The 18,561-nt window shown below is 43.2% G+C and overlaps 1 protein-coding gene across 4 annotated transcripts in view; it reads left to right on the forward strand.

Moving 5' to 3' along the window:
- The window catches only part of LOC139461037 (intermembrane lipid transfer protein VPS13A-like), a 142,129-nt gene that overhangs the window by 98,977 nt on the left and 24,591 nt on the right, over positions 1-18,561 (forward strand). For 2 of the 4 annotated variants that reach the window (XM_071242534.1, XM_071242535.1), the window contains 7 exons: positions 4,126-4,191; positions 11,441-11,545; positions 13,767-13,853; positions 14,005-14,067; positions 16,229-16,360; positions 16,548-16,681; positions 17,713-17,845. In XM_071242534.1, the coding sequence (XP_071098635.1) occupies positions 4,126-4,191; positions 11,441-11,545; positions 13,767-13,853; positions 14,005-14,067; positions 16,229-16,360; positions 16,548-16,681; positions 17,713-17,845 (720 nt within the window). Of the gene's footprint in view, positions 1-4,125; positions 4,192-9,730; positions 9,773-11,440; positions 11,546-13,766; positions 13,854-14,004; positions 14,068-16,228; positions 16,361-16,547; positions 16,682-17,712; positions 17,846-18,561 lie in introns of all 4 variants that reach the window. The other 2 variants (XM_071242536.1, XM_071242537.1) reach the window with 2 other exon arrangements.

Consider the following 18,561-nt stretch of genomic DNA (forward strand, 5'->3'; position numbering starts at 1 on the left):
TCACTACAGGGGTGAGGAACTTGGTACATTCGACGTGAAAGAGGTCACTTCCTGATTACTTTCCCGACCCTCCTTCCAGTGTTCCGTCGAATTCTACCCATTTGTACGACTGAAAACAGACTAAAACATGGGTTTTTCAGATTAAAAACGATGTTTTATTGGTCTGTTTTCAGTCGTACGTTCCCACCCAGCCATCCCCACTGGGAAGTAATACTTCGAAATTTGTGACATGTCATAGGGAGGTGTGTGCACAACCGGATGGAAACAAGTTTAATGTTTACATTCCAGCTTCTGGCTTCCTTTGAAACGTGCGACTATACGTGAGGGTATGAGAGATACCCATTTGTACGACTGAAAACAGACCAATAAAACATCGTTATTAATCTGAAAAACCCATATTTATTATCCCCCGCCACGAAGTCTGTCCGTCCGTCCTGCCGTCACACTTCGTTTCCGGAGCAGATCTTGAAAACCGTACCATATTTCTTTACCAAACTTGGCACATAGATAGATCTAGTGGTGAACTGGTGCTTTTTGATAGTTTGGGATTTAAAAAAAGTTATTTTTCGAGTTTCCATGGCAACAACTTTGATTTAGACTGAAAATGGTTGTAGTCCTCGTTTCCGGAGCAGATCTTGAAAACCGTACCATATTTCTTCACCAAACTTGGCACATAGATAGCTCTAGTGGTGAACTGGTGCCTTTTGATAGTTTGGGATTTTAAAGAAAATTATTTTTCGAGTTTCCATGGCAACGACTTTGATTTAGACTGAAAATGGCAGTTGTCCTCGTTTCCGGAGCAGATCTTGAAAACCGTACCATTTTTCTTCACCGTATTTTGAAACATTGATTGGTCTAGTGGTGAACTGGTGCCTTTTGATAGTTTGGGATTTTAAAAAAATAATATTTTTCAAGTTTCCATGGCAACGACTTTGATTTAGACTGAAAATGGCAGTTGTCCTCGTTTCCGTAGCAGATCTTGAAAACCGTACCATTTTTCTTCACCATAATTTGCACATTGATTGGTCTAGTGGTGAACTGGGGCCTTTGGATAGTTTGTTGGTTTTTTTAAGAGTTATTTTTCGAGTTTCCATGGCAACGACTTTGATTTAGACTGAAAATGGAGGTAGTCCTCGTTTCTGGAGCAGATCTTGAAAAACGTAGTATATACAAAAAGGCCCAGTGAACATAGTTCACAGGAGCTAATGCATTGCACACACCCGACATGTCATATTGGCGGGAGATGTGAGTATTTCATGCTTGTTCATCAAAGTGAACGTAATTCTCACACTCCGTGTGGCTTCGATGACACCATGTGATGTAAACAAAGGAAAACTATGCAAATTGACCAGGTTTTTCACGTTTCGGTATATTTTCTCACTTAAAGTTAACCATGACATATGTTTATCTAGATGTGTAGACTCGTAAAAAATGAAACAAAAGAAAATATTATCATTGTTGCGGTGAATAATGTGATTTGGCGGGGTCACAGTATGTGGTTAAACAGGGTCACATTCAACACATACAGGTTACTGAGGTCACATTCAACACATACAGGTTACTGAGGTCACATTCAACACACATACTGGGTACTGAGGTCACATTAAACATGCAATGGGGGCTAATGTCATATTCAACACACATACTGGGTACTAATGTCACATTAAACACACATACTGGGTACTGATGTCACATTCAACACATACTGAGTACTGTCACATTCAACATGTAATAGGGGCTAATGTCATATTCAACAAACATACTTAGTACTGAGGTCACATTCAACACATGTACTGGGTACTGAGGTCACATTCAACACACATACTGGGTACTAATGTCACATTAAACACACATACTGGGTACTGATGTCACATTCAACACATACTGAGTACTGTCACATTCAACATGTAATAGGGGCTAATGTCATATTCAACAAACATACTTGGTACTGAGGTCACATTCAACACATGTACTGGGTACTGAGGTCACATTCAACACACATACTGGGTACTGAGGTCACATTCAACATGTAATAGGGGCTAATAACATATTCAACAAACATACTGGGTACTGATGTCACATTCAACATAATAGGGGCTTAAGTCATATTCCAGAAACATACTTTGTACCGATGTCACATTGAACACACATGCTGGGTACCGAGGTCACATTCAACACATGTACTGGGTACTGATGTCACATTCAACACATGTACTGGGTACCGAGGTCACATTCAACACCTGTACTGGGTACTGATGTCACATTCAATACATGTACTGGGTACTGATGTCACATTCAACACACACTCAGGGTACTGATGTCACATTCAACACATGTACTGGGTACTGATGTCACATTCAACACATGTACTGGGTACTGATGTCATATTCAACATATGTACTGGGTACTGATGTCATATTCAACACATGTTCTAAGCCCTGAGATCATATTCAACACACATACTGGCTACTGATGTCACATTCAACACACTTACTGGGTACTGAGGTCACATACTGGGTACTGAGGTCACATTCAACACACATACTGGGTACTGAGGTCACATTCAACACACATACTTGGTACTGAGGTCACATTCAACACATATACATGGTACTGTGGTCACATTCAGCCAGTGTACAGGGGCCCTCTGTCTTCTTCAACACAAATATTGGATATTGAGGTCATGTTGAACATAAGTACTGGCTTCTGTCACTTCAAACACATACTGTTGGTTAGTCTTAGAAGATAACTTTCCTTCTACACGTGTGATTGTAATATTTTTACATTTTTACCTTATAGATACTAATACCATTTTTGGGAGTAGTAGCACTTTGATAACCAGGCTGGTCCATCAGAGGCCAGAAGTAGCACTTTGATAACAAGGGTGTCCATCAGGGTCCAGGAGAAGTAGCACTTTGATAACAAGGATGTCTATCAGGGTCCAGAAGAAGTAGCACTTTGATAACAAGGGTGTCCATCAGGGTCCAGGGGAAGTAGCACTTTGATAACAAGGGTGTCTATCAGGGTCTAGGGAAAGTAGCACTTTGATAACAAGGGTGTCCATCAGGGTCCAGGGAAAGTAGCACTTTGATAACAAGGGTGTCTATCAGGGTCTAGGGAAAGTAGCACTTTGATAACAAGGGTGTCTATCAGGGTCCAGGGGAAGTAGCACTTTGATAACAAGGGTGTCTATCAGGGTCCAGGGGTGGTAGCACTTTGATAACAAGGGTGTCCATCAGGGTCCAGGGAAAGTAGCACTTTGATAACAAGGGTGTCTATCAGGGTCCAGGGGTGGTAGCACTTTGATAACAAGGGTGTCCATCAGGGTCCAGAAGAAGTAGCACTTTGATAACAAGGGTGTCCATCAGGGTCCAGGAGAAGTAGCACTTTGATAACAAGGATGTCTATCAGGGTCCAGAAGAAGTAGCACTTTGATAACAAGGGTGTCCATCAGGGTCCAGCGGAAGTAGCACTTTGATAACAAGGGTGTCTATCAGGGTCTAGGGAAAGTAGCACTTTGATAACAAGGGTGTCCATCAGGGTCCAGGGAAAGTAGCACTTTGATAACAAGGGTGTCTATCAGGGTCTAGGGAAAGTAGCACTTTGATAACAAGGGTGTCTATCAGGGTCCAGGGGAAGTAGCACTTTGATAACAAGGGTGTCTATCAGGGTCCAGAAGAAGTAGCACTTTGATAACAAGGGTGTGCATCAGGGTCCAGGGAAAGTAGCACTTTGATAACAAGGGTGTCTATCAGGGTCCAGGGGTGGTAGCACTTTGATAACAAGGGTGTCCATCAGGGTCCATAAGAAGTAGCTCTTTGATAACAAGAGTGGTCTATCAGAGAACAGGAGATTGGCTGGTTGGTATTGTTAAGGCGCATGCTATGGCAGATGTTCCTGTAGCTTGTCCTTGAAGACAATGAAGAATCGGTAGACTTACCGAAAGATATTTGAGGGAGGGATGTCAACTTCATTGTCCAGGGACCCGTTCCACAAAGCTATCTTAGCACTATGACTGTCATAAGTGTGAATTACAATAGTCGTAGGTTTGTAGGACAGGGTTGAGGTAGAGGATGTCGCTGTGATTAGGGATGGAGTTGTTACTGAATGCCCATGTTGTTGAAGGAGAAGGAGAAGGACGGCACACTGGAGAGGAAGGGCAAAGTGAAGGAGATGAAGCAGAGTGGTAAAGTACGTATCTGGGCAGGGCAGGCATGCCTAGCAACAAGCCCTGCCCAGGGGCAGCAGCCTGTAGCATGTCTGGCCGCTTGTTTCACTAACACCCTACTCCAGCTAGCGGAGTCGGAGACTGCAGTAGCAGTGAACTTTTGTTCACCATATTGACAACTTGCTCACTCACACTTCCTCAAAAGATGTGTAGAATAGCAGTCAGTTTTGCATGGATGTTTTATTTCAACAACTGTTTGAGTTTCAAGTTTAGTGAAATTTGTTGCACATTTTGTTCTACGGCACAATTTGTTCCATCACATTTTGTGTATCCAATTATAAGCAGCCTCTTGACTCCATCTTTCTTATGGTTTTGTTGGTAGTGATTTGTCTTTGTCACAATGAGAGGATGTTGATATTATAACTATGTGATTTACAAGTTGTAAACACAAGGACAACCTAGGACAGCGTTACTTCACACTGTGTCTGCCTAATGCCTAGCCAACAGAGAAGTATAACTCCAAACCTGAACTGATACCTTCACTTCATATGGAAGCCATGTGCTTGAAAACAGATAAAAATATGAATGGAATAAGTTTCAGTCTTTTCCTGTTATACAGCAAAGAGAGGGAATGAAAACACTGGAAATAGAACTTTCCCATTGACTAACTGTACCAGTTATCGCCATTTTGATCTCAAAGCAGCATGTGCCACATGATCTTCTGTTTTACAAATTACATTTTTCATGCACTGTTTTTGTTGTTTAGACAACGTGTCAATGATGTCAATACATGTATTATGTCATCCAGATAATAGTACATATGAACATGTGTTGATCATCAATCGTGTAGTTGTCTGATCTTCGATCACACAAATACTTAATACTTTATTTTGTTTATCCGACATACTCAATAATCCAACATTATCATATGCAACCAACCCTGTTGGATTAACGGGACCTGACTATACTTTCATACTGACTAGCTGTAAACATGGAATGTGGAAGCCATATACTGCAGTAAGAAAAGGAAAGAGTATGGGATGAGGCCTGAAAAGGGCTAGAACTTTCTTGTATACTTAGCTAGCCTTTCTGCAGTGGACAGAACTGAAAGCTGTTCCATTCTAAAGCTAAGATTGAGGAAGGTGTTCATAAACTGTGTTCGCATTAATCCAGAAACATGTGTCTTCTACGGATAAGAATGAGGAAAACATGCATGAGACATTTTGCATGCACTGTTTTTTGTCCAATATCAGTTCCCATGACAACAAATCGAGGCAAGTTGTCATATTTATGAATGAATTTGTTGCACTACAGTCCATATTATTGAGGTCACGGGATACCAATAAATTTTCCACCTGCCGGACTTCTTGCGTTTCTAATGTTGTCATTAACCGATTTCCAGTTTGTGGCCTGTATCCGGTACACTGTAATCTAATAAAAGGGGCACTGATCTAAAGCAATTCCCCGGGACTGGTTGTTGCCTTTGTTATTGTTTTTTCCCTGTGAGTACCCGGATGTATAGCAGAAATCTAGACTAGTTCGCGACCTCTGCTGCGCCATTCGTAAGCGCATTAGTCACTTTTATGGGTAGTAATAAGGGCGTATGGTCACATTGATCAACAAAATGAAATACAGTTTTCGAGATAATAAGGAAATGTAGGTATCTTTGTGGGTAGCATCAGTAATGGTGACGAAGTTTTAATAAGTCACTTGCTTGGTAATTTTGTGATTTTCGTTTACACTATTTTGACTTGCAACACAAAGTAAATATTTCACCTGAGCATTGCTTTTTTTATAGTGTGTATATTTCTTTACTGTCAAAATGTGTAACATTTTCAAATTTATTAAACGCCTAAATATTCAGTTATTTTACTGAATGACTGAAAAACGTTTCCATCTGTATTTGTATGATTACGAATTCCAAACATTTTGATGTTTAATGTCATCACCAAGAGACTGAAAATGTTACGTTGAAAAGTACATTTCTATGTTGTTTGGCTTCTAAATCCTACATAAAAATCTGTTGGGATGCTTTTAGGCCCTCTTGATCGTCTAATTCAATTTAAGTCAATCTGGACAGATTTTTCCGTCAAAATGACTGAAATATTTACACTTTTTATAATTTGCCTGAGAGAATCACATTTTACAAATTGACGGTAATATATACACGCTTACAAAGGAAAAGACTTGTGAAAACAGCGTCTAACGCGCATTGAAGAATTTCCCAACCAAGACGTAGAGGAAAAAGAACGAATCTGTTCAATGCTACAGCAAATGAAAGAAAACAAAATGCAAATACCATAATTACAACCTACAAATTAATGTGTATAATTTTAGGCAGCTTTCTTGTTCGAGGAATGTATCCGTGAATATCCACACAAAGGAACAATCTCCCACTCATCTGCAGCTGTACAAAGAAACTTATTCGATGTCACGTGTCTCTGTAACAATCAAATATTTTAAAAGATATATATCGTTTCAGGATATCATAACCCGTGTTCGTTTCTCAACTGATCACTTAGATTGTTTCAGGTGTTTCACATAGGTGTCAAGTCTCAAGGGTCGGCTGAGAAAGCCCACGTGAAAACTATTTTCATAACGTCCACGGTTCCTAAAAAATCCATTGAATGATAGATAACAATGAGCAATCAATCAACGTATTATCAGTTAACCCTTTGAACAAAGTATGTTGTCTTTACATCGGCACTTCACGCCATGATATGAATATATCCCTTTGTTTTAGTAAACATAGACATGTAAACACTCATTTTTGACATATCCACTGTGCAAGATAACAGTGATTAATCAATCAACATATTTTCTGTTAATCCTTTGATGACTACGAACGATCCGTTGATTAACAAAAAAAGTAAATCAACTGATCATTCACCTCTTGCTGGGCTGCCACATGCATATTACACAACACACATTTCACCTCACTTCAAACCTGGATTTAGATTGAATAATTACCCCAGACACAATAAATTCCAAATGGGAACCTTTATCAGGTAATCTGAGTGGAGATACCACTAATTATACCTGTAATAAATTCATTAACTGAGCATCAAGTGAATGACGATAAATACACAAGTGTAGGGTTATACCAGAAAACGTGGATGACAACAAGGGAGTGAGTAGTAATCGTATTATCGACGCAATCCGAAAACCAAAAATGCTTCCACTGCATGGATATTTTTTTTTATTATTAAACTATAACCATCTGGAGTATTTCCAAATGACATCTGATGAGCTCCGCCGTTCTTTTTGTCTGTTTGTTTAGGCTGAAGAAATTACTTAACATGCGCCCTTTGTCGAAATCTTTATAGATCACAGTTAACCAATCAGTGTTCAAAAATGCGTAAAACAAATATTGCCTCAAGCCTCTAAGTTTATTTAGCTGTCCTTGCAGACGGTAGCCCAGTCTCTTGTCACGCTCAGTTGAGTTGCGTATCATCCGTTTACTCATGGGGAAAAAAACACTAACAAAGGCAACAACCAGTCCTGGGAATTGCGTTAGATCAGTGCCCCTTAAAGGTGAAACTGAGCTGAAAAACAATACCCCTTTGACACTCATGAAAAGAAAACAGTGCATGCAAATGAGTTTGTCTTAAGTAAGCTAGAGGCATGTGTTCATGCTATTCAGGAACAGTGGTGATGGAGCTACTTTTGTATTTGCTAACACTTTTCTAGTTGTTGAGGATACACATGAGTGTTGTGTGCATGCACAAGACAGTATAGATAGCTGCCTGAACAGGCATGTGTCATGCACCTATAAGCTTGTTTGTTTTTTAATATCTTGTCATCATTTAGCTGACCAACATTTCTCTTTCAGAATTATGTGTATGTGTTGGTTTCACTTGGAGAGATTGTTGTCCCTGCCCGCTGATAGAATAAATGTGACTTAGTAGATCTTGGTTAGATCTGCCGTCCCAATAGGTGTGGATCTAGATGGGGCCCATTGTTAGATCTGCCACCCCACCAAGTGGATCTGGGTGGGGACATTGTTAGATACGCCAACCCCCCAAGTGGATCTAGATGGGGCACATTGTTAGATCTGCCACCCCCAATAGGTGGATCTGGGTGGGGCACATTGTTAGATACGCCAACCCCCCAAGTGGATCTAGATGGGGCACATTGTTAGATCTATCACCAAATAGGTGGATCTAGATGGGGCACATTGTTAGATCTGCCACCCAAATAGGTGGATCTAGATGGGGCACATTGTTAGATCTGCCACCCCCAATAGGTCGATCTAGATGGGGCACATTGTTAGATCTACCACCCAATAGGTCGATCTAGATGGGGCACATTGTTAGATATACCAACCCCCCATCTAGATGGGGCACATTGTAAGATTTGCCACCCTAATAGGTGGATCTGGATGATGTTCATTGTTAGATATCCCAACCCCCCATTTAGATGGGGCACATTGTTTGATCTGCCATGTGAAAGAGAGACATTTGACAGTAATTGGATCTTGGGAGTTCAGTGTTAGAGAAAGATGTGACAGTGATGGGATCTTGGGAGTTCAGTGGCAGAGAGAGATGTGACAGTGATGGGATTTTGGGAGTTCAGTGGTAGAGAAAGATGTGACAGTGATGGGATCTTGGGAGTTAAGTGTTAGAGAGAGATGTGACAGTGATGGGATCTTTGGAGTTAAGTGTTAGAGAGAGATGTGACAGTGATGGGATCTTGGGAGTTCAGTGGCAGAGAGAGATGTGACAGTGATGGGATCTTGGGAGTTAAGTGTTAGAGAGAGATGTGACAGTGATGGGATCTTGGGAGTTCAGTGGCAGAGAGAGATGTGACAGTGATGGGATCTTGGGAGTTCAGTGGTAGAGAGAGATGTGACAGTGATGGGATCTTGGGAGTTCAGTGTTTGAGAGACATTTGACAGTGATGGGATCTTGCGAGTTAAGTGTTAGAGAGAGATGTGACAGTGATGGGATCTTGGGAGTTCAGTGGTAGAGAGAGATGTGACAGTGATGGGATCTTGGGAGTAAGTGTTTGAGAGACATTTGACAGTGATGGGATCTTGGGAGTTCAGTGGTAGAGAGAGATGTGACAGTGATGGGATCTTGGGAGTTCAGTGTTTGAGAGACATTTGACAGTGATGGGATCTTCGGAGTTCAGTGGTAGAGAGAGATGTGACAGTGATGGGATCTTGGGAGTTCAGTGGTAGAGAGAGATGTGACAGTGATGGGATCTTGGGAGTAAGTGTTTGAGAGACATTTGACAGTGATGGGATCTTGGGAGTTCAGTGGTAGAGAGAGATGTGACAGTGATGGAAACTTGGGAGTTCAGTGTTAGAGAAAGATGTGACAGTGATGGGATCTTAGGAGTTCAGTGTTTGAGAGACATTTGACAGTGATGGGATCTTGGGAGTTCAGTGTTTGAGAGACATTTGACAGTGATGGGATCTTGGGAGTTCAGTAGATGCCATGATTGTTTTCACCTTATCTTCTCTTGTGTCATCTTTCTCTTTGATCTGTGAATCTGTTGTGCTGCAATGATGTCTAACTTGCCATGACTTATCCTCCATATCTAACTTATGCTGACAAGGACAAAAAGGAAGAGAGCACTAAGTGTCCTCAGGCCAGGCAGGTAATAACGTAGGTGGTGAGGGGTAGAAGTGTTTAGATCTGGTGGAGGAGAAGAAGGAAGAGGGAGGTTGACCATCACGGCATCTTAGGCTTCTTTCTGGATTCCATCTTATTTCTATCTTCAGGTTTTATATCTCTCTTGACTCCAACTTTGGGTTCAATAGTTCCTTGTTTCATATTTAGCTTTCATGTTGGACCGCCATGACAACAATCTCACTGATGACCAATAGATTTGTTTTGCATGAACAGAAATTGTCCAATCGACTAAAGCAGGGATTTTTTGTTTTGCATGTATGTTTATGCTACTTGTTTTGTCCTTTTTATAGATACAATGCAGGATGTGAGACTTGTCATGTTTGATATCGATTTCTTTTGCATGTTCTTCTTTTCATATATTTTTTCTTGTATTCAATTGTTGGTTATCAATCCAGTGAGCTTTGAACTGACCGGGCACCACAGCTGTAGATATATGTGACCCAGTGATGACCACACTGTGGTACGGTGATGTAAGCTGTGACCAGGCACCACAGCTGCAGATATATGTGACCCAGTGATGACAACACTGTGGTACGGTGATGTAAGCTGTGACCGGGCACCACAGCTGTAGATATATGTGACCCAGTGATGACCACACTGTGGTACGGTGATGTAAGCTGTGACCAGGCACCACAGCTGCAGATATATGTGACCCAGTGATGACAACACTGTGGTACGGTGATGTAAGCTGTGACCGGGCACCACAGCTGTAGATATATGTGACCCAGTGATGACAACACTGTGGTACGGTGATGTAAGCTGTGACCGGGCACCACAGCTGTAGATATATGTGACCCAGTGATGACCACACTGTGGTACGGTGATGTAAGCTGTGACCAGGCACCACAGCTGTAGATATATGTGACCCAGTGATGACAACACTGTGGTACAGTGATGTAAGCTGTGACCGGGCACCACAGCTGTAGATATATGTGACCCAGTGATGACAACACTGTGGTACGGTGATGTAAGCTGTGACCAGGCACCACAGCTGCAGATATATGTGACCCAGTGATGACCACACTGTGGTACGGTGATGTAAGCTGTGACCGGGCACCACAGCTGTAGATATATGTGACCCAGTGATGACCACACTGTGGTACGGTGATGTAAGCTGTGACCGGGCACCACAGCTGTAGATATATGTGACCCAGTGATGACCACACTGTGGTACGGTGATGTAAGCTGTGACCGGGCACCACAGCTGTAGATATATGTGACCCAGTGATGACCACACTGTGGTACGGTGATGTAAGCTGTGACAGGGAAGGACATGCCACTTGTAACAACTAGCTCTATCGTGTTTCACTTCCCATTCTCTGTTGTCCGAAGTAACATAACATTCAGTACTGGGACCTTAATATTTCTATAAAATCGTGGTTCACCTTCTCATACTTTCTGTATATAAATCTGTGGCATCCACATTGTACAGTATTTCTTCAGTTATGTCCTGCAGTGTTGTGTGTGGATGTAGTGATGCAGGTGCTTTCTTGCAGTGTTGTGTGTGGATGTAGTGATGCAGCTGCTTTATGTCCTGCAGTGTTGTGTGTGGATGTAGTGAAGCAGGTGCTTAATGTCCTGCAGTGTTGTGTGTGGATGTAGTGATGCAGGTGCTTTATGTGATGCTGTGTAGGCCCAGCTGAAGATTGGTGACACGGACTGGTCAGACAAGTTCTCCCTGGACACAGTGGGCAGCTCAGGCACAGTGCAGTGTAAGAGCAACAAGAGAGTGTTTGAGGTAAGCCACACCTGCAGCTGTCACACAGATAATGCCCTTTATCATATAATGGTTATGTTTCTTGCCAGGATAAAGCCAGCTGACAAAAACGATATCTGTTGGGGTCATATGTGGATAGAGATGCAAATATCAAAGGTCAAATAGGGACTATTTCAGTGCTTACAAACAAACATGATGTCGCCCTTGGCATTTTGAGATCTAGTCAGAATTAACCATCTGAATCTGGTGAATTTACTGGGACTATTGCTATCATTATCAAAAGAATAGTCTGATTTACCAAATATCAGTGGTTAACTGTGATGTAGCTAAGGCATTTTACCAGTTTTGGCAACTTTATAGATATAAATTGCAAAACAATTTAGCGAGGACACTAGCTTAGCACCAGTAGCAGGATCAGTTTCCATTTCCTTCCTTCTAGACCTCTGCGTCTTGGAACCTTTTCCCAAAATTAAAACAGGTGGATTTGGCCGAAATATGTACGGATTGTAACCTTGTTTCATTTTGTCGCTGTGTGTACGTCTGACTGCACTTCGTAACATCATGACAGGACAGACAGACTCAAAACAGACTGACGTCTCATAGACTAGGGTTAGAGTATCTTTCCTTTGATAAAGGGCATTTACTCTAGCAGACAGACTAGTGGATTGCCACAAAAGGTAAGTAGAAACAATTTGTGTAGGCAATTGTTGTTTTGCCTATGTGTAGTTGCGCTACTCAATATGAAACAGGTTTCTGATGGAACTATATTGACTGTCACTTACCTTCTGACGAAATTTATATTAATGTGCACATTGCTGGAAAACTTGCAATGTCTAGGTAATGTTTGTGAGAGAGGGGAAGAGAGTTTACGAGCACAGAATTGAAGAATGACATTATATGATAAAGAGATAATCACATTTGTGTTTGGCAATAGTAAATATCCTGTATTAGGAATAAACACTATGTATTTAGCTATTTAAATAAAATGTTTATTCCTAATACAGGATATTTACCATCCCCAAACACATTCTTGTGATAGCCTCTTTTTATCATGCCACAATGTCAGAATGTTGAGGTCTGATTGGTTCAACATTATCTTGATAAAACACTATGCCTGGGAGGGAAGTAAATCTTTGAGTTGGAGAATAAAGCCCTCATACCACGCCACGAAGAAGACAGGCTACATGTTGATGTCTGAGTGCTGCTTCGAAGCAAAAAGCTGCATGCTTTTTCCAAGTCAATGAAAGTCACATGGCACAGCACAAGTTAACCTCAGCTGTTTTCTAACAATTTTCATTTTGTTTGAATTCATTCACAGTAGCTGATTGAAACATGTTGGTGAGATAAAAACATTGTTGAAGTATAACTTGGGTTATGTAGTTTTATAGCACTCACCTCCAGCCTACCACAAATAGTGCTCAATGCCTAACACAGATAGGACCCGAGAGCTTTCTTTCTAAATTTTCAATATTATACAGATATTTATATAGGACGAGTTATCTCTTTCAATATTGTATTTCTTCATACTGTCCTTTAATCTATATGTGATAAAACATCACCATCATGTCATAATTACAACCTTGTTTTGGTTCCTAGGTCACTTGCAATGGCATTAACTGTACTTCATGTGAGACAACAAAAGTTTGTAACTGCAAAACTGACCAAACACCAATTTTATTTCTTTTTGACATTTTGTTTTTTAATTTCAATTTTTAATTTCAATTTTTAATTATTGAAGTGTTTATGTTATGTGTAATTGATTTGTGATACTTTATTCTATTAATTGTATTGAAGACTTGAATTGTTTTATATTAGATTTAAAATCATGTTGTGTTTGTTCTCAAGATGTTTATTTCTCTCTGTCATAGCAAATGATATGTTTCTGAAAAGCTTATGAAATGGGCTTTCATTTGACATGCATCATGACACAAGAAAAACAAAAACTAAACAAATCATAATCTCACAAAGATGCTTCAGAGGGTCCATGATCCCCTGTGCCTTTGGTATAATGGGATAGATTCTGAGTGAAAATCACTTGAAATAATTTTTGTTGCAATTTGTCTTGGGTGCTTTGGTATTTTGACTGGACTGCAGTTGCATAATATATAACGTTGCTGCTGTTTTGGATCGCCTTTTCTTGCTAATCTCTCTCCTCCATTTTCGTCCAATTGCATCAGTGAAGAGGGAATGGTGTAGAGTTGCAAATGCTTTATTTTCACTCTTGTGTATTTATGTACTTCAGGTGGGTGTGAAGATCAGCCTAACATCGTCTGGTCTCACCAAGATCGTAACATTCACACCATTCTACATGATGCTCAACACTGCGGAGGTAAGACTCCTTGAAGTAGAGAAAGGTTGCACGTCATGCTGTGCACAGCTGGCCCTCTATAATGTTGAATGAAACTACTGATTGCTCAATACTATAACATCATGTGTAGATGTCTTTATATTTACTCAGTGCTTTCCATGTTATGTTCCAGTATTCCATCTTGTGTACGGAGTCCACAGAGACAGAGTCCTGGGTGGAGGTTGTTCCTGGGAAGGTGAGTTCAGGCAGCCAGAAGACATTTCCCTCTAACTGAGCCGCAGTCCTGGGTGGAGGTTGTTCCTGGGAGGGTGAGTACAAGCAGCCAGAAGACATGTCCCTCTAACTGAGCCACAGTCCTGGGTGGAGGTTGTCCCTGGGAAGGTGAGTACAAGCAGCCAGAAGACATGTCCCTCTAACTGAGCCACAGTCCTGGGTGGAGGTTGTCCCTGGGAAGGTGAGAACAAGCAGCCAGAAGACATGTCCCTCTAACTGAGCCACAGTCCTGGGTGGAGGTTGTTCCTGGGAAGGTGAGTACAAGCAGCCAGAAGACATGTCCCTCTAACTGAGCCACAGTCCTGGGTGGAGGTTGTCCCTGGGAGGGTGAGTACAAGCAGCCAGAAGACATTTCCCTCTAACTGAGCCGCAGTCCTGGGTGGAGGTTGTTCCTGGGAGGGTGAGTACAAGCAGCCAGAAGACATGTCCCTCTAACTGAGCCACAGTCCTGGGTGGAGGTTGTCCCTGGGAAGGTGAGAACAAGCAGCCAGAAGACATGTCCCTCTAACTGAGCCACAGTCCTGGGTGGAGGTTGTTCCTGGGAAGGTGAGTACAAGCAGCCAGAAGACATGTCCCTCTAACTGAGCCACAGTCCTGGGTGGAGGTTGTCCCTGGGAGGGTGAGTACAAGCAGCCAGAAGACATTTCCCTCTAACTGAGCCGCAGTCCTGGGTGGAGGTTGTTCCTGGGAGGGTGAGTACAAGCAGCCAGAAGACATGTCCCTCTAACTGAGCCACAGTCCTGGGTGGAGGTTGTCCCTGGGAAGGTGAGTACAAGCAGCCAGAAGACATGTCCCTCTAACTGAGCCACAGTCCTGGGTGGAGGTTGTTCCTGGGAAGGTGAGTACAAGCAGCCAGAAGACATGTCCCTCTAACTGAGCCACAGTCCTGGGTGGAGGTTGTCCCTGGGAAGGTGAGTACAAGCAGCCAGAAGACATGTCCCTCTAACTGAGCCACAGTCCTGGGTGGAGGTTGTTCCTGGGAAGGTGAGTACAAGCAGCCAGAAGACATTTCCCTCTAACTGAGCCACAGTCCTGGGTGGAGGTTGTTCCTGGGAAGGTGAGTACAAGCAGCCAGAAGACATGTCCCTGTAACTGAGCCACAGTCCTGGGTGGAGGTTGTCCCTGGGAAGGTGAGTACAAGCAGCCAGAAGACATTTCCCTCTAACTGAGCCACAGTCCTGGGTGGAGGTTGTTCCTGGGAAGGTGAGTACAAGCAGCCAGAAGACATTTCCCTCTAACTGAGCCACAGTCCTGGGTGGAGGTTGTCCCTGGGAAGGTGAGTACAAGCAGCCAGAAGACATTTCCCTCTAACTGAGCCACAGTCCTGGGTGGAGGTTGTTCCTGGGAAGGTGAGTACAAGCAGCCAGAAGACATGTCCCTCTAACTGAGCCACAGTCCTGGGTGGAGGTTGTTCCTGGGAAGGTGAGTACAAGCAGCCAGAAGACATGTCCCTGTAACTGAGCCACAGTCCTGGGTGGAGGTTGTTCCTGGGAAGGTGAGTACAAGCAGCCAGAAGACATTTCCCTCTAACTGAGCCACAGTACTAGGTGGAAGTTGTTCCTGGGAAGGTGAGTACAAGCAGCCAGAAGACATGTCCCTGTAACTGAGCCACAGTCCTGGGTGGAGGTTGTTCCTGGGAAGGTGAGTACAAGCAGCCAGAAGACATTTCCCTCTAACTGAGCCACAGTCCTGGGTGGAGGTTGTTCCTGGGAAGGTGAGTACAAGCAGCCAGAAGACATGTCCCTCTAACTGAGCCACAGTCCTGGGTGGAGGTTGTCCCTGGGAAGGTGAGTACAAGCAGCCAGAAGACATTTCCCTCTAACTGAGCCACAGTCCTGGGTGGAGGTTGTTCCTGGGAAGGTGAGTACAAGCAGCCAGAAGACATGTCCCTGTAACTGAGCCACAGTCCTGGGTGGAGGTTGTCCCTGGGAGGGTGAGTACAAGCAGCCAGAAGACATTTCCCTCTAACTGAGCCACAGTCCTGGGTGGAGGTTGTTCCTGGGAAGGTGAGTACAAGCAGCCAGAAGACATGTCCGTCTAACTGAGCCGCAGACTCCAAACAAGCTGACATGATCGTCTTGGTTTGTCAGTAATATGATGATTGTGATGTTTATGTGTTCCAGTGTCTTCCATTTTGGCCTGAGCAGTCAGGGAAGGAAATGACAATGAAAGCCAAAGTGAAGAACAGTGATGAAAGGACGGCAGAGTTCCTCATCAACAAGGCTCATACCTCTCTCATGCGCCTCAACAATGAGGTGGGTAGTCTTTGGAAGTTGCATGGAATGCATGGAGCACATTAGTTAATTAACAAGGTGGGGGCTTGAGGGGTGGGGTCAGGATCCAATTGTGATTGATTTTTGTTTATCTGTCACACACTGGGGGAGGGCATAGCAACATTATCCTTTATTTTTAAATGTTGTACCTTGTGTATGTTGTGTCTAGTATGGCGGTATCAACACGGAGTGCCAGGTGACTGAGAGTGCCATGGTGACTACCTTCAAGGCCTACAAGTCTGGCATGGCAACTGTACAGATTGTCAACTTTACAGACAAGTGTTCACTCACCTTCTTTCAGAGGTAGGTATCATGCACAGACAAGTGCACCCTGACCTTTATCGGAGGTACGGGTCATACACAGAGTACACCCTGACCTTCATAGGAGGTACGGGTCATACTCAGACAAGTACACCCTGACCTTCGTTGGAGGTAAGGGTCATACTCAGACAAGTACACCCTGACCTTCGTTGGAGGTAAGGGTCATACTCAGACAAGTACATCCTGACCTTTATAGGAGGTGCGGGTCATACACAGAGTACACCCTGACCTTCGTTGGAGGTAAGGGTCATACTCAGACAAGTACACCCTGACCTTCGTTGGAGGTAAGGGTCATACTCAGACAAGTACATCCTGACCTTTATAGGAGGTGCGGGTCATACACAGAGTACACCCTGACCTTCGTAGGAGCTACGGGTCATACTTAGACAAGTACACCCTGACCTTTATAGGCGGTACGGGTCATACACAGAGTACACCCTAACCTTTGTAGGAGGTACGGGTCATACTCAAACAAGTACACCCTGACCTTTATAGGCGGTGCGGATCATACACAGAGTACACCCTGACCTTCGTAGGAGCTACGGGTCATACTTAGACAAGTACACCCTGACCTTTATAGGCGGTACGGGTCATACACAGAGTACACCCTAACCTTTGTAGGAGGTACGGGTCATACTCAAACAAGTACACCCTGACCTTTATAGGCGGTGCGGATCATACACAGAGTACACCCTGACCTTCGTAGGAGGTACGGGTCATACTCAGAATACACCCTGACCTCTATAGGAGATAAGGGTCATGCACAGACTAGTACACCATGACCTTTTGGGGATTGGTAAATATCAAACACCAGATAGCAATCAGTCTCAATGACCTGCCTCAGTCACTTATTGCCGGTTATACTGAGGCCGACGTCACTGTCATACTTCCAGACTCTGTTATTTATAGCCTGCTGGGATAAATCTTGAATATCTTGAATCTCTGCACAAGGCAGATTGCATGAAAAACCTAGATGGTGGTGTTGTGTTAATGCAGGTTTGTTTGTGTTACAGCGGTGTGAAGAACAGTGTGCATGAACTGGGCCCCAACCAGACCCAGCTGTATACATGGGAGAACTCGCTTGGCAAGAGGGAGATGGTCTACACCTGTGGCAACAAGAAGGACGTCAAGAATGATCTCAGCCAGGTATGTCCTCCTTTACATGGAAAATACTGCTAAAGACTGATTTACTATAATCATACTCCAGACTGATAATACAATTACAATGCAATACTATGAAAGTATCCTTCTCAATAAAAGTATGTGTATTCATATGAAGAGATACAGCAGGTGTATGTGTAGGAAGGCTGGTGTGTAACTTTTAGAAACTGCTGTAGTTGTATGTATGGTGAGGTGAATGGGGTATGGTGGCCGTAAGGTCATGTAGGTTGAAGTAAGTGGGGTATGGTGGCTGTAAGGTCATGTATGCTGAAGTAAGTGTGGTATGGTGGCCGTAAGGTCATGTAGGTTGAAGTAAGTGGGGTATGGTGGCCGTAAGGTCATGTAGGCTGAAGTCAATGGGGTATGGTGGCTGTAAGGTCATGTAGGTTGAAGTAAGTGGGGTATGGTGGCTGTAAGGTCATGTAGGTTGAAGTAAGTGGGGTATGGTGGCTGTAAGGTCATGTATGCTGAAGTAAGTGGGGTATGGTGGCTGTAAGGTCATGTAGGTTGAAGTAAGTGGGGTATGGTGGCTGTAAGGTCATGTAGGCTGAGGTGTGTGGGGTATGGTGGCTGTAAGGTCATGCAGGCTGAAGTAAGAGGGGTATGGTGGCTATAAGGTCATGTAGGCTGAAGTCAGTGGGGTATGGTGGCTGTAAGGTCATGTAGGCTGAGGTGAGTGGGGGGTATGGTGGCTATAAGGT

Source organism: Haliotis cracherodii, unplaced genomic scaffold (genome assembly GCF_022045235.1).
Source record: "Haliotis cracherodii isolate W230 unplaced genomic scaffold, xgHalCrac1.p SCAF_14, whole genome shotgun sequence".
Taxonomy (NCBI): domain Eukaryota; kingdom Metazoa; phylum Mollusca; class Gastropoda; order Lepetellida; family Haliotidae; genus Haliotis; species Haliotis cracherodii.